Source organism: Garra rufa, chromosome 24 (genome assembly GCF_049309525.1).
Source record: "Garra rufa chromosome 24, GarRuf1.0, whole genome shotgun sequence".
NCBI classification, from domain to species: Eukaryota; Metazoa; Chordata; class Actinopteri; order Cypriniformes; family Cyprinidae; genus Garra; species Garra rufa.
This window is the reverse complement of record NC_133384.1, coordinates 12,394,396-12,415,049: the sequence shown is the minus strand read 5'-3', so window position 1 is coordinate 12,415,049 and position 20,654 is coordinate 12,394,396. Positions and strand designations below refer to the sequence as shown.

General features: G+C 36.4%; 1 protein-coding gene across 1 annotated transcript in view; it reads right to left on the bottom strand.

Annotated features, from left to right (window-relative positions):
• Positions 1-20,654, bottom strand: part of acad11 (acyl-CoA dehydrogenase family, member 11) — a 136,696-nt gene that overhangs the window by 94,731 nt on the left and 21,311 nt on the right. The window contains 8 exon segments of the mRNA XM_073830391.1: positions 1,950-2,048; positions 5,784-5,891; positions 8,112-8,250; positions 8,668-8,745; positions 8,923-9,037; positions 9,404-9,510; positions 10,301-10,422; positions 10,586-10,727. Coding sequence (XP_073686492.1) covers positions 1,950-2,048; positions 5,784-5,891; positions 8,112-8,250; positions 8,668-8,745; positions 8,923-9,037; positions 9,404-9,510; positions 10,301-10,422; positions 10,586-10,727 — 910 coding nt within the window.

Sequence of the window (20,654 nt, the reverse complement as noted above, 5' to 3'; positions counted from 1 at the left end):
GAGAGTTTTTTTTTTAACTCCTCAGAGACACACAAAACAACTTTGGTGACAAGTAAGATGAGACAAAAAGAACTCACAAGTAGTCACCATTCATATCTGAAGATATTTTTCTCTTATAACTTTGAACCGACCACCCATAAACTTCACTATCCACAACGATTGGTATGTGATGTTTTCAAATCATATTTCTTTGAAACAGGATTTACAAGGTAACAAAATAATATGGTTTCAAGTGATTTTTTTTTTAGTCAATATCAAACAATTGCAAGCCATTTTACTTCCTAAATGTGCTGAGTTTCAGAGTGCCATTCTACATGTCAACAAAATGCAATTATGCATGCCTACGTTCAGTTTTCATAGAAATACAAATACGAAATCCAAAAAAAAAGTTAATGATTTTGGCAGTGAGAAAGATTCAATGAACCAATTACTTGAAGTGCATTGTAAAATGTTATATATTTCCATTTCTATTTCTAGATATTAATAAAATAATTTACAATGGAAAATATAACTTCATATAGATAATTATATTTATAATATTTAGATAGATAAATATTTAGATATAAGATAATTATTATTATTATTATATAATTTATTATTGGTCATTAATTTTTCCATCCCTTAATAATAATAAAATTAATTTTAAAAGTATAAAATAATATAATAACTTTAGTTTTCCAAAACAAAAGTTTTTTAATTAAATATTACATAGTGAAATAATGTGCACCAATAAATCATTCACAATAAAAACAAAAATGCATATTAAAGAAGTTAAGCAGGTCAATTTTGGTCGACTTCAAACAATCATAAGCATAATAATAAAATGTTGTATAGAACTGAGATTTGCTAGAGTAGTTTAAAGTCAGTTCAGAATTTATGGAGTTAATTTGGTGTGATGATACAGAGAACAACAGGCCTTTGGTCCTTTGTCGTGCTTTGAGAATGTTTAATTCAGAAGGCCCCAAAAACCACAAAGACCCACAGCTAGAACCATTTGGAATGTTCTACAGGGGACAACACTAAGAGTACCAATTACCAAATACCAAAGCAACTCTAAACATCCCATACAGACTGAAAAACAACCTTGAGCATCGTAAACAGGATGAAATGCAAGTTTAAACCCTGATCACTGATGTTATCTCACCACAATAAACAGTAAAACTGACTTTCATCACAAAGATTTTTTAAAGGTTTTTTAACTGTAGTGCAAAGTGCTGTTCCACACGTCAACAAAATGCAATTACGCAAGCCTGCAGTCAGCTTTCCTAAAAATATAAATGAAAATGAAAGCAGGAGAGGGTGAGTTCACAGCTCTGAAGGCAGACTGTTTATTTCAGCTTTTAGTTTTTAAAAAAAGGACTCAAAGATGATTCAGTTTTCATATGGACAATGAGGTTAAAAAAAAAAGTTACCAAATTATGTTAGCCTGTCATTTGCAATGGGAAACTCCTTCAAAATGTGACTTTTTCCTCAATCTTTTAAAAAGCAGGAAGACATGATGAGGTGGCTTATCCTCCCAACTCAGTTTTATTTTGTGAAGCTGAAGGCGGAAACTTCGACTAATTGGTCTGTTTCTGCTTTGCCACCCATTGTGATTGCTTTGAGTTCCCAACTCTGTTTATCGTTCACAGATTCTGCATAGCTGGTTTGTGTAAACATCTTAAATTGTTTTTAAATGTCGTGCCAGTCATCGAGAAGATTTGAATTAACATGGACGTTTTATGGGATGAATCATTCTGGTGATATATTTCTTTATGTCTTTGTGGTAAGATTTTGGTTAAAACACTAAGGCTAAGAAATCGAATCTCCCGCTGTTCAGTGTTCCTTTTAACATGTTTAGTCTCCACAGGAGTTAAACCTTAAAAATCACAATTTATTTTCTTGACAATTGACAAAATATTTCCTCTCCACTCCTACTTTCAATCTTGTTTTGACATTCACATGCTTACCGCTGCTCCACCACTTTTTGCCATTAATGACAAAATGGTCTTTGTCCTTGTGAAGGGTGCACTCCATGTTTGTGGCATCACTTGAAGCAACATCTGGCTCTATAATAGAGAAAAACAGAGGGAAAAAAAGGGGGGAAAAAAGCAGTGAAGGAATTTTATTAAAATGTTTAAAAAAAAATTTAAAAAATTGTTCATCCACCAAATCAAAGTAATGTGGTGCAACAATACAAAAAAACAACAACGGGAAATTGTTTTATAGGCTCCTGAAAACCAGCCAAAGTGAAAATTGTCCCACCAGAATTTAATAAGGGATATTTTTATTATAACATCTCACTGCAAAAAATGCTTTTCTTACTTTCTTACTTACGTCTTGTTTCCAGCCAAAATATCTAAAAACTCTTAAATCAAGAAGGATTTTCTAGAAAAGTTAAAAATTATTTTTATACATCTAAAGGCCAATACTCTGTTACAATCATAGAGCCACCTGCTGGGAAGAGGAAATTACTTGTTTTACACTAACTTAAAAATACAATGTACGATCTGCCCCAAACTTTACATGTTTGATAAGAGTCCTGGCCTAAGCACACCTCAAGGCCAATATTCAGTTACAATCATAGCGCCAACTGCTGACAAAAGAAAATAACTAGTTTTACATTAACTTAATCATGCAATGTCTGATCTGCAATGAACTTAACATGTTTGATAAAAGTCCTGGCCTAAACACATTTTAAGGCAATTTTTTAGTTATAATCATAGCGCCACCTGCTGGCAACAGGAAATGACTTGTTTTACACTAACTTAAACATGCAATGTCCAATTTGCACCACACTTCACATGTCACATGAGTCCTGGCCTGAAGACACCTAAAAGCCAATATTCAGATGTTGGCAGCAGGCACATTTCGCACATGACTTTGAGCAATATTTACTATATTAAAAGCATACTGCCCCACCATACGCTGTTTTCCTAAAGCCACCGGTGGGTGGTGAGCCCGAGTGCGAGGGCCCTTTCATCGCTGCTTGCAGCTTTTTTTTTTTTTTTTTATTTCCTCAATCTCATCAACCAGCTATTTCCCTCCTTGTTCACTCACTGAAAACAGATCTGATTATCAACCTAAATATAAATCCTCCTTTTTCAATTGAGTACTAATGAATATGTGTCACATTAGAGAGGCTTGAGTTTGTATGAGTTTTAAAACTGTCTGGAGCAGGGGGATCCAAACTACGGCCCACGGGCCATCTGTTATACGAATTTGCGGAGGTGGGAACGGCTGCACGATATATCGAAAAATTATCGTTATCGCGATATTAGTATATGCGATATCAGTATCGCAGAGAGTTGCGATAATTTACATTTAAATTATGTGCCAAACATTTGTGCATTGCATGCATAGGTTGTCCTCATTTGACCAAACAGATGGGGGCTTACTATCTTTATACCCGCCTCCCAAGTAGGTTCTATGATGCTATTGGCTAGAACGGGCGAACAGGTGAACCCGGTGGCTCAGAGAATGAAAAATAAATATGGCAGGAGTACGAAGGGAGAAAATGACAGCAGCGCTGAACTTTTGCCTAAAAAGAACTGTACAGGAATCAAAATTTGCCACCGTTTATGCTCCCAAAATTTAATCTGCACAACCTCAAATTATATTTGGGAGCATTTGTGTGAGTGCGAGAAATTGTTGTGGTGCGACCTAGTTTCATTTCTTTACAAAACTTTCGCTAACCTAACTACTGCACAGACTGCTGTGAGCTGATGTGTTCGCCGTTCTCCCCAAGTTACATTACATAACCATTTAAACTTAATCTTTATTGTTACCTTTAATGAAGATTTGAGATATTAGCCGTCTTCCTGTCACTGACAATGCGCACCGCTGAACTAGGAACCAGACGTTTTTTTTTCTGAAACCTTTGTTCCGGATTTGCACAAACTGCATTGCAATTAGGGGTGTGTGGTATGGCGATTTTTGATTGTGGACAGTAAAAAGGTTCTGTACAACGCGGCATTCATTCACATCAGATGATAACTCAGCGGCCGAGTTCCACTCACGACGGGGAGTATTTTCCACTGGGGACACGCTTTTCAAAATCCTGTTGGTGTCCTCCGACTTTCAAATGGTTTGTTAAAGTAATCTCTTGTATTGCAGAGTGCATGCTATGCACTGCCGAAAGTTTCGCGCGATCCTTAAAACGAAACCTAAAGTAAAACGCGTAGGCTACGCGCATTTAAAAGCAATTTTAATACCCCACATTTAGAGAGCGACTCCCCAATGCACGCAAATTAGGCTAGATAAAATATCTAGGCTGTTATTAGAATGTGGGCTATAATAAGTTGTGAAGTTGTCTATAACTCTGTATCATACTTAAAAAAATTCGGTCTCTATATTGCACTTTGAATATTGAAAGAGTAGTCTACTTTGAATATGGCTGCATTTATTGTCTATTTTTTGTTATTTATACTGTAATTTTTTAAAAATTTGATTCTGAGGCTTTCAGAAACAGCCCATTTGATTTGCCTGGCAATTGGAATCAGCCATGAAGAATAAAGATCAGTGCATTACTAAAAAGAAATTGGGTGCTCCTAATTTTTTTTGATGCTCCTAACTTTTTGAAGTTTAATAGTAATTTTAATAAAATTTTTGTTTAATAATATGTTTTATTTAAAAAAAACAAACAAACAAAAAACAGGCAAGGCAAGGAAATATTTAGTTTAAAAGATGCTCTTACATGTAAATAAAAAGTAATGTTTGAAAGCAATTCATTTTGTGTTTGCAGGTCTATGGTAACAGCAAACCAGAAATCAGAATATCTGCCGAGGTTAAGTCATTCATAGTGTTTTAAAGTCAAAACTTCCTTGACATAATTTTTTTTTTTTTTTTAGCCTGAATTAGATTTAATTCGGATGACAGAAGAATATCTATTACCTGTTTATTTTAGCATGATCATTACATATATAAAAGATTTAAAAAAATAGATAATAATAACAATAATAATTATTAAAGCATTTCTCTAGGGAAATGTAATAACGCAAGAAATATCGTTATCGCAATATTCAACACCAATATCGCATATTGCATGTTTTCCCAATATCGTGCAGCCCTAAACTACGGGCAATTTCATCCGCCCAGGGAGCAGTTGGTCCAAAATGGGTAATTTGATGCAATATCAGTAAAATACAATAGATGGCACTGTAGCCTGTAGTGCGGTATATAACCCCTGATTTACACCGGCGCGGAAAGGCTGGGCGTTTATAATAAATATTTACAGTAAATTTGTGTTTGTTTTTTACTTATGTTTTTGTTCCTTTTTCTGTTCTGAACACTGCTAAATTTATGGATTTTTTTTGTGAAGTGAGGGGAATGTAGATACACGTTTCTAATGTTCATAAACATTTCGTTTACTTTACATTATTTCTAAATGAAATGATAAAATGTGTCTTATACATCTATGGACTTATCTGTGCTCATAAAAAAAGAGATGGTACACGAATTGAACTGTCATGTATGTACAAGTATAGATAGGCTACAGTACAGTAGTAAATGAGTGTCAATTTGGAATTTAAAACCAAAAAAATGCTTCATTTGTTATAAACTAATTTTGCGGCCCCTCACTTCATGTGGAACACTTGATGTGGCCCTCGAGTCAAGAAGTTTGCCCACCCCTGGTCTGGAGACTATTATGTTTTGCTCCAATATGTTACGCTCTGTCCAGCTGTTTAATGAATCTTAAGTAAACACCCAAAAAACACATGTCCTGTGTCTACGAACCAAAAAAAACTGTCTAATTGTACAAGGTTTTCTGACTGAGTAGTCAATTAGTAAATTTTAGACATTACCTGTCATACAGAAGCAGGACCGTATGTCTCCTCTTAGTAAGGGTTCCAGCCAGAGTCTCTTCTGTTCCTCAGTGCCAAACAGGTGCAGAACTTCCATATTGCCAGTGTCTGTTAGAGAGTTAAAGTCACAATTAAATAAAAATGGACATATCTTATATTTTTCTGGAATGTTGCAGTGTTTTGTACCCTAATAACCATTAATGCCCTATGTGCAATGGTGAGAGGGTGGGTCAATAATCCCTTCTTCTTTAACAACCTGTCATTCACATGAAATTGCAACAATTACCAAATCAAAATTATTCAACTGTGCCTTTGACACCGTAGAACACAATGTTCTTCCATCCCGCTTAGAACAGGTGGTGGGCATTAGTGATTCAGCCCTAAATTGGTTCTAATCCTATCTTACTAACAGGGGTTTCTCAATTAATATTGGCAATTTTCACTCTGTCTCTGTACCTTTGACCTGTGGGGTCCCCCAAGGCTCTCCTTCTATATGCTTCCACTCAGTTCTATCTTTGAGAAGTTTGATAAGTTACCACTGTTATGCAGATGACACACAAATATATCTTCTTCTGAAACATAAGAATGAATTAGACCCTGTGTTTGCTTGCCTCTTGGATGTTAAAGAATGGACGTCCCTAATTTTATTAAGTTTAATGAAAGTAAAACATATTGTGCTGTTTACCCCTTCTGATATCCAGAGTATACCATACTTTAATATTGGTGTTCTGGCACCTTATGTCAGGCCGTATGTGAAAAATCTGGACAGCGCTTAAAGCTTAAAAGACAAGTCAACCAAGTTGACTGACGGTTTAGGAGTTATGAGCGAAAAACAACGGTAGTTGTTTTTAGTTGTGCTTTATAAATAAATTGAAAATGAATTAAAACTATGGAATCCTGAAGGACAAATTTAAGTCCTGACCTAATTTTTTTCACCTTTTATTCTTAGGGGTTGAAGTGCATTGCGCTGAAACCCTATTGTAATTGATAGAATGGTGACGGATCAGTGATCTCCGCGTAAAACTGATCATGCAGACCAAACCGTAAGTCGTAGAGACTTGAAACTTGGAGGGATGGTAGTACTCTCACTCCCTACAACGTGACCAAGGCTTGCCTCAACTGGCCTGATGGGGCGCTACAGCAATCAAAGGTACAAAATCGCTCCTAAACCGTCAGTCACAGGCTCAAGTGTCTTATGTCGATGGAATCCTTGGCTCACCCCGAACATGATCATGAAAGCATTTTTTGAAAAACATTTTTTGTGAACTAGTTTTTCACCCGATTGGAACCAAACCAGCACAGAAAGATTCTCTGGAGAGTGAATATCAATAATTTTCAAAAAAGTTGAACTTTTTACAAAGGAGCGCCAAAACGTTCGAAAGGGGCAGGGCCCCTTTTAGTAAAATGCCTATAAGTTCTGAACAGAATGAGATATTACCGCCAAACTCAGAACACTTATGTAAGAGCTTACGTAAAAGCTTAATCTGAGATCACGAGCATGGCCAAACAAATCATTTGTTAAATGACTGAGAAGAAGTCTAAAAACTATTGTTGTGAACTAGTCCTAGGTTTTCTGGAAAAAAACACTGCAGTACAATTCTCTGGACTCTCTAATAATTATCTCTCCAATAATTATCAAAAACCCTTTGGAATCTATAATGGGGTCGTTTAGAAAAGGGGCCTGTATAAATTTACCCAAAATCCTATAAAGCCTAAAGGAAAACTCAAAACTTCACGAAACCTGCTGAGCACATGCGGCAGGTCATTCTAAACAAGCATGGAAAGTCTAAAGGGGATCGGACCACAACTGTTACAGTCATAAACATTAAAAAACATTATATTTCTATGGTAAATTACCTGGATTTGCCACAAATTATTTTTAAATCATTGATTTAGGTGGGTACAGCCTTGCTAAATAATATGTACTGCCTTTTTCCTTATATGCTTAAATGCCTTGAACCCCAGTAATCGCTGCTTGCAGCTATTTTTTTTTCTTTATTTGAGAAGCCGTTTCACTCGGCCATGGAATAAGAAGAACTGTATATATAAGAACAATTTTACATATTAGTACTACTGTACCATTTAAATTATTCACACTATATATATGTAGTACAATGCTGACACATGTAAAACCTGACAAATCCTATTGCATATACAGATTAAGCATTGATAAGGATTTTTTTTTTATGTAAACATAAGAGTATTTCTACATAACACAAACTTCATAAATATGCCAGAATTTTGCAATAATACAATAATAATACAAATGTCATATAATAATACATGACATTCTCAACATTTTTGACTCGTAAAGAAACACACACCCACCTGGGGCTTGGCAGTTGAAGACTTCGGGGGCATAGAAGCAGTGTCCGGTCTCCTCTGCGATATGAGCATAATCCAGCTGAGAGAGGCCACTCTCCGCAGGAAGAAACAAATTCCACAGGCCTGCAGCTCGAGCCTTTGCCTGCTCACAATAAATTTGTTAATACATACAAAGAACATATTCCTAACTCCAGTTCAATCAGATACATTATTGTTTGTTCAAGTTTAAAGTTTATATAATGTTCATACATTTTGTTTACCAAGGCTGATTTACTGAAAAATACAGTAAAAATTGTAATGTAAAATATTATCAATATTTAAAATAACAGTTATGATGTTTAAATTATTTTCATATTTTTGTAGAAACCATTACTTTTTCAGAATTCTTTAAAACATAATAATAAACTACATTATTATTTGGTAAACATTAAATTTAAAAGAACAACATTTATTTGAAATAGAAATAACAATCCTTAAATGAAAAACTACCAATTCATTTATTTAATGATTTTAAATCTTCCTAATATGACATAACATGCATGATTGTATGCATCATCACCTTCAACTCCTCTATCACAGCAGGTGTGTTCCATCTCTCAGGTGTGTCTCTGTGCTTGGCGTAGTACTCCTTCACTTCCTAAAAACAGAGATAGTTATAATTTTAAAACATTATTTAGTCATTTTTTAAAGTTGTATTTACCTTTTCCTCATTATTATTTATAATTTATAGTAATCATAATTTTCTATATTTATCATTCTGTACTCATGTGGAATTAACGTGAGCAGTTTCCACAGATATGACGGCAGTGCTGACCTGTTGGGCAGGAAGTACATGCTTTCTCATGAACTCTTTCACATGCTGAAGGACAGCCTGACCTTTGGGTGACAGCATGAACAGCTCATCAGAGATCGGCATAGCTAACGTGGAGCTGCAGATATAGAAAAACACATATCCTTTATAAAATATTATCAACATTTTTAATTACATATAATCACAGTTTTAAACCACATACTCAGACAATAAAAACAATAATTATACACCCTGCTTACATGGAAACACCTTTAATTACATATTCTGATTCTAAGGAAACAACCAAAGATAAGCCACAAAAATACAATGAAAACATAGAATGGTTATTAAACATAATTTGTTGAACTGAAATTATGAAATATAATGATATATCATTAAAACGTCTTTTTGGACACTGAAAACCTGAAAATAATTATTACTGAATGATTTGTCATGCAGGTAATTTTTCTAATGTGCATGTACAATTGAGATTGCGATCTTGTACCTAAGGGCGATCTGTAAACCCAGCTCAGCTAAGGGCTCCACACTTTCTTCAAACTCAGCTGCGTTAGCAGAACTGGCATTGCCCAACAAATGCCTTGCATAGATCCCCTAAAATAGGGATAGAAAAATAATTATTAGTGCTGAGTAAATTTTGTCCCCGTGTGTATAGCTGTGTGGTTCATAAGTCAAAATTAACACAAGGTTTTCCAATCATTTGCTACCTTGAACTACACAACTGGCATGTGGGAATAAAAGCATTACCCTTCAGTGAATATGTTTATTAAAATGTGCTTGCCTCATTTTGTTACATGGTTCACGAATACTTGATTCTGACTGGTCAATTATGCAGTTGAATATATTTGTATAATGTCTGTTAACAAGTATAATTAACTGTTGTACCACTCTCAACCAATCAATTTCCTACATACACTAGCCAACCATTCAAAAGTTTTGGGTTGGTAAGATTTATTTAATGCTTCTAAAATAAGTCTTTTAATGAAATTACATTTTTAAATAACTGTATATTATTTGAACACATTTTAACGTATATTTGTCACTCATGAAAACTTTAATACATCCTTACTGAATAAAAGCATTAATTTCTTCAAAAAAATAATAAAAATCTTTCTGACCCCATATCTCTGAACGATATGCACAGCCATGCTTAGTTTTAAATAACGAACATTTAACATCAATTAATTTAATATTTTGATAAGAAGTTATGTATATCTTGGATAAATATGGCTATAATAGCTTTTAACTGTCATTTTGTAAAATGAAAACCCCTTTGCAGCAGGTTTATATCAGTGAATGTCTTTATCTGATTGACACAGTTCAACTTTTTTTTTTTAACCACAATGGTTTGGCATTGCCTGAATTAACCTTTAAACCTCAATACCTGTGCAATTGCAGCCATTTTGAACATAGCCATGGCAATGAAGAAGTTTTTCTGGGGAAGAGTTTTTGGGATGCCTCGACAATGGCAGTAAATGGAGATCAGGTCATCTGGAGTGGGAATTCCTGTTCAAAAGCAATGCATAATACATAAAATATAGAGAGACAATAACAGGAAATTACAAATTAAGATAACGTCAGTACTGGCAAAAATGACACCATATTCTTAACTCTACAGAAGTATAAAATAAATGTAAGAAATACAAAAACAAAAAAAGAGATGCGCCACCTTCCACTCCTGTGACTCCACCCATTGTGCTGCTGACTTTGTAGTGACTGGGCCAGTACTGTGGCATGAGAAAATAGGCCAGGTCTGCTATTGGCTGTCCCGTAGTGGACAGTTCCCAGTCCAGTACAGCCAATACACGAGCCTGTAGAGAGACAATAAAGCTTTCAGGACACCAAGATGTAACATTTCTTCTCACAAACTAAAAAGTGAATACTTAAAGATGAATACTTTTATGTGAGGACCTGAAGTTTTGTTTTGACTGACAGAAACACATTGGTATATCAATTACCAATCGCTTCCACACAATTATTCGGGAAAGTAGAGTTTTAATAGGCTTATTAAGAGCATTCTGCTCAAAGATGTGACATTATAATTGGAGGTTAATTAACAACTTGCTCTGCCAGTCCGTTTTGATTCACTAGACCTTACAATTCTCTTTATAATAAATCAGTTACTGACAGGAAGCTAGAGAAAGTCTCTGATTAAATTCACTAAGGTAACACCAATGTAATAGTTAAACATTTTCACTTTGCATTAAAGTTATAGTTTAAGTTATAATTACTCACCCTTGTGTTGCTCTAATGTTCCTTTCAGACCACAAAAGAAATGTCCTACTCATGCTTGATCATATAATGACAGTGAATAGCGACCAGCTTTTAAAAGACATAAAAGTATCACATAATGGTCCCATGTGACACGTGTCGTATATTTTAAGTGTTGAGGGGTAATTGTGCCACTAATTTGTTATTTAACTAAAATTCTGACCTTGGACACTGATTTCTATGCACGGCTGCATGTACATGAGACTTTATCAGCGCAACAGTTCACTCCAACTCACCCAGAAAAGCACACAAGCTGCGAGAAATCAAAATGGATTAAAACTGCAAGCAGCACTGATAAGGTCCTCACAACTGTGCTCACCGCCACCTGGTGGCTTTAGGAAAGCAGTGAACAGTGGACAATATGCATTTAAAGTGGTAGGACTATGTCAAAGTCATTTATATGTGCCAAATTTCCTGCTGAAATCTAATGGCACTATGACTAGATTATTTTATATTAGATTAGTTAGGTTAGATTAGATTAGATTAGATATATTATTGATCCTTTACAGAAAATTACATTTTTCACAGCAGCTTCAACTAGGGATATGCCGGTATCAAGTTTTCATGTTGCGATTAATTGCTAAAGTTTTTATCACTGTGTAAAATATTATCACAATATTGAAATTAAGCTGCAAAAAAGTGTTGTCATAATACAGTATAACAGGTTTTAATAACTTTTTATTATAACAAAAATATCTGAATAGTTTAATACAATAAAGCAATACACAAAAAAATGTATATAGATTAATTGACACAGATTAAAGTGCAAAAGAATTAAAAGACCAATAAGTATCACTTTACAGTAAGGTCTTATTAGTTAACCTTAGTTAATGAATTAATATTATCAATGAGCAAAAGCTACATTTGCTACAGAAGTTATTAATATTTGTTAAAAAATAATACAACTCTTAGTTTATGTTAGCTCGGGTTCATTTATATAAAAAAAAAAAAATGTATAGCGTGACCTGAAATAAAAGATCGCTTAATAGAGTCTCATGGGTCTACTGATTAGGGCTAAAACGATTAGTCATCATTATTGGCAATGTCGACAACAAAAAATTTATGACAAATATTTTTGTTGTCGAATAGTTGTTTGATCTCATATTATCTAATGTAAGAGCCTGCAATAATTGCGGCTTGACCAGTGTGTAAATCAAGACAAGACACACACAGCTGAACCTGAGCACATTTCGGATGAATATGTACATATGTTTCACGCTTTCCTCTTACTAACTAAATAAACACTACAGCGGTGTGAAAGCAATGTGGATGTTCGGAACTCCAGTAGAGTCCAGTCATGTCACATTTGTTTATATAGTACTTAATGCAATAGATAGCCTTAAAACAAGCAGCTTTACAGTATTAAACATGATGAATCAGTGCCGTAATTTCAGTTAGAATTATGACTTGATTCGCTGTTATAAAGCAACTCTCCAGTGTGGAGCTACCTAATGATAAAATCTTTTTATTAGTAGTTTCTAAAAAACAGGATAGTTTGGTTTGCAGAGATCAAAGCTTAATCTATTTTAGGACTGTTGATTATCATAACCCTATTAGGTATTTTAAGAGAGATTATGTTGTGAATAGTGGTGGGCCGTTATCGGCATTAACGTGCTGCGTTAACGTAAGACTTTTATCAGATGATAAAAAAAATATCACCGTTAATCTATTGTCAAAGTTGGGTTGGGAGCTGGGTCTATACTACGCAAACTATGATGACTTTCATTGTGGTAGAGGCGAGGTGTGTAGCACTGACTTGGGGCCATTGGACATATGTCAACAACGATAACTACCTCGACGTTACTGTACACCTCATCGATGCCAGCTGTGAACTTCACTCCTTCGGTAGGCTACCAATGTTTCCAGTTACATGAAGACATGTCATTTCTGTCTCTACATGGTAGCACGTTTACAATGTCTGCTCCGCGAAAACTTGAACAGAATGCTTTTCTGTTCCGGTTTCCATAGGAACCCATTCAAATAGCGTCCATCTGTTTTTAATGTAGCTAACGTCCGCTGCTTCGTGTCATCTACACACTCATTAAAGTGAGGCACTGACAAATGACGGTCATTGCGACATTGCCAAGTGATGGCGCTATGGAGCCATGTGCTTTTTAAAAACATTTTAATAGGTTTAACATTAGTTTATTAGCTCGGAATATACCCAAATTTGACTAGAAACAATGCAGACCGGAAATGCAAAGCATTCTTTCAGTTAAGAGTCAGGAAAAACGTCTATAGAGCGAAATGCCACGTAAATTCGTCGATTTTTGGATTCATAAGTCAAAAGTTGGTCTGTCACTTAATTCAAATCGCGATATGGACTAGTGTCTGTGAAAACTGAAATGCAAAAAGACCGTTTTAATATGAATCCTGCATGTTCCGTTTGCCTCTGTATGTATGAATGGTGGAGATGCGTTTTTACTACACTCATACTGAAGCACGCGTGATGCTCCCGGTAATTTTTGACATTTGCATCTCACATGAACAGATAAACTCAATCTCCATAGCTACTGTGAGTGTCACTTTTACCATTTCATTTGAGAAAACTAGCATCATATCATACTGTACACACAGAAACTTCATGGCAACCTGTCAAAATAAAAGTACGGTTTAACATGTAACAGAACATTAGTCCTGTGTTACTTTTGTACAGTATAATGTACACTGTAAACAAAATCTGTAGAAATTACAGTATTACTGGCAGCTGGTTGACGCAAGACAAAGACTTGTTAATGTTTAATGTTCATTTAACTTTGAACAAACTGTTGCCAGTAAATAACATAAATTAAAAATCTACAGTAAGTTACTGGCAACCAGCTGCAGAACTACAGCAAATTTTTTACAGTGTAGGTGTTTTTATATTCCCATTTAAATAATTGACATAAAATAATATATATATGATAAAAATAAATATAACCCCCCCACCCCCAAAGCTGGAAACCTAGCGGAAACACTGGCTACCATAGATAGATAGATATATGTAGATGTATATTTTTATCACACTGTACAACAATAATACTGTTTGGGTTTTTTTGTTTTTTATTATAGTAAGGGCTAAGTTTAGGGTTGGGTAGGTGTAGACGTTAAAAAACAAAACAAATCTAATAGGTAGAAAAAGTTATTTCATTGTTAGTTAGTTAGTAAACACATGTACATCTTATTGAACATAATTTATTTTCATCACCAATTATCATAGTAGAACAGCTTTCTCGAGCAGTTTGTGATGCAGTTTGGAAACAGAAGATGAGCCCCTGGTCTAATGTGCCACCTGGCTTGAGAAACCCGTTCTCAAAGACTTACTTTTAGTCATTATTTGGGTGGCACACATATTCTGAATGCCTTCGGCAGAATTCAAATTAGCCATTTTAATCTAGATTAATTCCAAGATTACAGTGAGATTAATCTAGATTAAAAAAAATTAATCTATGCCCACCACTAGTTGTGAATAAAATATTTTATCTAAAAATAAAGCATCTTATCAATTACCTTTATTCTGTTTGATATGACTTACAAAAGGAGATTTTAGGCAAAATTATGTGACATTCAGTTACTTGGCTACTTAGTTGATTAATTGCTCAAATAAACGTTGCATTTTTAGTCAATTACCAAAATAACCATTTGTTGCAGCCCTACTATTAATTCTGTGATACTTTTGCATATATTTTTAAAAAAGCTTGATGATGGTCTCTATTCACTGCCATAATATGGATGAGTATGAGCGGGATGTAACGTCAAAACCTTTTATTCTCTGATAAAGTAATTTGTATGAAACCAACGCAATGTCCAGTTTTTCCTGTCTGAGTTCATTATATGTAATGTGATCACACCCCCAAGTGGCTCCACTCATTGTTCTTTTGATATAAAAGTCGTCCACATGAGACGCGTAAACTTGTAAACAACCACATCACCTCCGTAAACAAACGTGAAGATTTAAGTTAATCTCAGCTACTTTTTGGTTTTTGAAAGAAGACACACTGAGAGGAATAACCCAGGATTTACCTCAGAAGAAGAACTTGATGTGATGCACGGATCCAGTGGAGGAGATCATTTACATGAGTAAGAATACTTGCGTTAGTTGTTATTGTGTTATTGTGATGTAACGTTTCCCAAACTATAATTCCTGACTACATGTACAGAATTTAGATATTAATATGTTTTTAGGATACTTTAGGATACTGGTGGAAGATCGTTCCACCAGGCAGGAACAGTGAACGAGAATGTTCTGGAAAGTGATTTCATGCCTCTCTATGGTGGTACAATGAGGCGTCTTTCACTAGAGGATCTCAGACTTCTGGAAGGGATGTAGATGTGTAGTAGTGAACGGAGGTAGGCAGGTGAAGAGCCGGTGACTGTCCTATATGCCAGCATCAGTGTCTTGAATTTGATGCGTGCTGTAACCGGTAGCCAGTGCAGGGATATAAAGAGAGGTGAGACATGGGCCTTTTTGGGCTCATTGAAGACCAGCCGTGCTGCTGCATTCTGAATCATTTGTAGAGGTCTGATTGTACATGCTGGAAGACCGGCTAAAAGAGCATTGCAGTAGTCCAGCCTAGAAATAACCAGGGCCTGGCCAAGGAGTTGTGCAGCATGCTCTGTTAGGAAGGGCCTGATCTTTCTGATGTTGTGCAACACAAACCTGCAAGATCGAGCAGTTTTAGCAATGTGGTCTTTGAAAGTCAATTTGTCATCAAATATTACACCAAGAATTCTGGCTGAAGTTGACGGGGTAATTGTTGATGAACCTAACTGGATGGTGAAGTCATGCTGTAGAGTTGGAGTGGCAGGAAAGACAAGGAGTTCAGTCTTTGCCAGATTGAGCTGTAGATGGTGCACCTTCATCCATGCAGAGATATCCGCCAAGCAGCCTGAGATCCGTGCCGCTACTGATGGATCATCTGGTTTAAATGAGAGGTAGAGCTGTGTGTCATCAGCATAGCAATGGTAGGAAAAGCCATGTGCCTGTATGATGGGACCCAGAGATGTAGTGTATATGGAGAAGAGGAGAGGTCCAAGAACTGATCCCTGAGGAACCCCTGTGACCAGTTGATGAGTTTTAGATACCTCGCTTCCCCAGGCCACCCTGAAAGCCCTACCAGAGAGGTAGGATTTGAACCAGCGAAGTGGTGTCCCTGTGATGCCCAGCGATGAGAGGGTGGACAGGAGGATCTGATGATTCACTGTGTCAAAAGCTGCAGATAGGTCCAACAAAATAAGTACTGATGATTTGGAATCAGCTTTTGCAGTCCGCAAGGCTTCAGTGACAGACAGTAGCACAGTCTCAGCTGAATGGCCACTCTTGAAACCTGACTGGTTAGCATCCAGTAGGTTGTTCTGAGTGAGAAATAAAGATATTTGGTTGAAGACAGCTCGTTCCAGTGTTTTTGCTATGAATGGAAGGAGGGAGACAGGTCTGTAGTTGTCAATGAGTGAAGTGTTAAGTGTAGGTTTTTTGAGCAGTGGGGTTACCCGGGCCTTCTTAAATGTACTGGGGAAAGTGCCTGTAAGAAGAGATGTGTTGATGATGTGTGTGAGCGCTGGTAGGATTGTGGGAGAGATTGCTTGGAGAAGGTGTGAGGGGATAGGATCTAAGGGGCATGTCGTCGGATGGCTGGAGAGGAAAAGTTTGGATACTTCTGCCTCAGAGTGGGGACAGAAGGAGAAGAGGGGAGTTTTAGTTGTGGGTATGGTCAATTTTAGTTCCTGTAAGTGTGGAGCTGAGAACTGACTGCTTTGTGTGTAAAGAATGTGGCGAAATCATCAGGTGTTATAGAAGTGATTGTAGGAGGTGGAGGGGGACAGAGCAGTGAGTTAACCCCCTGGGGACGAAAAACGCCCTGGAGCGTTTTGAGGCAGTTTCCCAAAAGGAACTTTAATTACTTTGTCATTTCTGATTGTACAGATAAAAGCAGTACATCAATCGAATCTGTAAAGGGTCTACTTTTATTTGTATATACTCACAAAATCAAAAAACATTGTGATTTTGCAAAATAAAGAAAACAAAAAGGGTGTGCTGTCTGCCGCGTTGATCTCCGTGATCTTCATTCAGAAACGCGTAAACGCAGAAACGTAGTAAAATATACTATAACTAAGCCAATATACAACACAGAGACATGAGCAATATGTCTAGACAAAGCTTGATATGTATACTTTTAAACGAAGTAAGTTTTACCGAAAACAAATATCCTGTGATAAAATAATCAATATGAAACCAACACGATGTCCAGTCTCTCCGGTCTGCTTCATTATTTTATAATTAGATCACGCCCACGAGCTGTTGCTATTCATATTCAAATCGTCCACGTGAGGGCGCCGCGCCAAAAGTAGACGCCCACATCACGGTAAACAAAGGAGAAACTTCGTTCAAGTTAGTCATTTCTGGAAGAAGACTCTGTCAGGAATAAAACGTACTTCAGAAGACATGAGTAAGTTTTTTTTTCTCTTATTAGCCTACTTGTTAGTTATTACTGTGACAGAATGTGCAAACATTTTACCAGTTAAGACTTTTTGCCAACTATAATTCCTGACTACAGCAAGTGAAACATTATAAAGTACGTTTCATTTCACTGCATCTAAATGACTCACGATGCCAGTATGTTTTTAATAGTCTGTTCAATAAAGAATGATGCAATATAAAGGTTATAGTGTTCACATTTAAGCTTAACAGTTATAATATAGCCTAGTTTATTTGTATTCTATAATACACACAAAGCATGCTTATGTTTGACTATAAGATCATAATTATTTATTTAGTTATTAATGTATCTTACAACAGTAGGATGTAATATGAGGGTTTACACTTAGTGTATGTTTTGACAATATGTATTAATACTGTGTTCTCGAATGGATGTTTAACACGATAAACAATTTTTATTAGTTTCTCAGATATAAAATGTCCTTTATACGTTTGTACAAAATGCGTGGGTCTATGACTACAAAATCATAATATATATATATAAATAAATAGTATGATGCTGCTGATATTAACATGCTCACAGATGTTTTGTTTTGTTGTTTTTAGTGATTGGAAACCTGCTCAACACATGAATCCTGCTGACATTTACTTGAGTCTCCTCAAACTGTTTTCCTGAGAGCACTGCACCATCTTCAGATGTTAAAGAAGTTCACAAGTGAATCTCAAGTTATTTTTCTTGATAAATAAATCTATTCAAAATAAGCTACAAACATATTTTGTCCTTATATTCCTCCTTCATTCATTCCTTTGTTCCTCTCAGTCATCTGACTGAATAACTAATTATGCGGCTCATTATGCAGGTCTTTGTCTTCTCAGGTGTGAATCACAGCATTATTCATGATCATTCACGCCTTCTTCGCATACAGCCATTCTAAACAAAAAGTGTCTTCAAAAATTTAAATCAATATACTGTTTTGTGTAAACAAGTGAACGAGATGATTTTCACATCATTTGATAGAAAAAACTCTAGCCTAACACATCCAGTTCTCAAAGTCTTGTGAACAAATATTCTGTATGTGTTTCATGACTTTATTTCAGTGACTTCAAAAATTTTGTTTTTCACTAAGCACGCATAAACGTTGTTTTCTCAAAAACACAAACATGTACATTCATGTTGCTTACATATTATTGTAGCCCAAATTGTGCTGATTACAATATAATCAGATTTGGGCCATTCATATGTTTTTAAGATACTGAAAAAAGCACAAATGTCAGGGCATGTCAAAACTTCTTCAGGGCCCAAAAACACCCTCAGTCCCCAGAGGGTTAAAAGTTTTGAAAAGGTTCTGTGCGTCCGGAGCATTGTTGATCTTGTTGTGAAAATATGAAGATTTGGCAGTATGGACTTGAGTAGAGAAAGATGAAAGCAGAGACCGATATATACTCAAGTCAGATGGGTCCTTAGATTTGTGCCATTTTCTCTCGGCTGCCCTGAGTTTGGACCGATGCTCACGAAGAACATCGGATAACCAATGGTTTGAAGGAGTAGCCCGTGCTGGCCTGGAGGAGAGAGGGCATAAATCATCTAGACAAGAAGTAAGTGTGGAACATAGGGTGTCAGTCGCTGCATAGTATCCAGAGATGAGGAGTGGGTTGGAGAGGGAAGAGAGGAGGATACTAGGGAAGAAAGGTGGGAGGGAGAAAGAGAGCATAGGTTTCGTCTAAAAGTGACAGGCAGAGGAGTTGGGGGTGCACAAGTAGCAAGATGTAGTTCAAATGAAATGAAGAAGTGGTCAGAGATGTGTAGGGGTTTGATCAAGATTTTGTCTGAAATACAATTGCGTGTGTAGATGAGGTCAAGTTGGTTGCCAGATTTGTGAGTGCATGTAGTGACAATGTGTTTGAGATCAAATGAAGCTAGGAGTAAATGGAAATCTGTAGCATTAGGTCTGTCAAGGTGAATGTTACAGTGATTGTATGAGATTCGAATGAGTTATAAGTGCATAAAGGAGAATGGGTTGAGTATGTCCAGTTTTTAGAAATGAGCAAGCCCGTACCCCCACCCCTTCCAGTCTGACGAGGGGTGTGAGAGAAGGAGAAGTTAGTAGATAGAGCGGCTGGGGTTGCTGAGTTTTCTGGACGAATCCAGGTCTCAGTTAAGCCTAGGATGCTCAGACCAGATTGCAAAGAAAAGGCTGAAATGAAGTCAGCTTTGTTGACAGCTGACTGGCAATTCCAGAGACCAACCATGAAAGAGAACGGTTCAGTGGAAGAGATGTTAATAGGACGCAGGTTAGTAAGATTGCGTCGATGTGTGCGTGTGATGTTAGAGCGATGTGTAGAGAGCACCGGAATGAATTGGAAACACATGATAGAGGAGGACAGAAAGAAGAGTGAAATAAAGGGAAGGAGTACTTAAGTGCATTGTCGGTTTCGTTGCTCGGATAAGTCGCGCAGGAAAAGTCGCAGGTCTTTACTCTCGTCAGTCTTCACACATGGAGGCTGAACGCTTCAGCTGATATAACACAGTTAAATACACCACCAATCAATACTTCAGTGATAGCAGCTAGGGACGCCCACTTGGCTGAGTCAGTCCCAAATGGATCGTACGCAAATGGGTCAAATCGAAACGAAAAAGCAACCCACTTCGCACTTTTAAGCGCGCTCAGGAAGGGATCGTTATCAAAACAAAAGCTTCCCTTGGCCGTTGGCTCAGTATTTCAATATGAATAAGAGCAATCAAAACAACAATTTTAGAACGAAAACACCAGGAAAACAAATAAACAGAAACGAATAAATACTCTCTAGCAGCAACTAAATGCAAATAAAAACGAATAAGTCAATAAATACAAACAAGGACCTGTTTATCTAGCAGCAACAAATGTAACAACCGCCTATTTCTAATACAGAATTTAAGTAGTCACTTACACGCCGTCGTCCTGTCCGTGCCAGAGGACTGAGAATCACTTATTCCACAGAATGAAAACTGACCTAACTATTTAAAAAGTTCTCTTCGCTAGGCACGCCCACTCGGCTGAGTCAGTCCCAAATC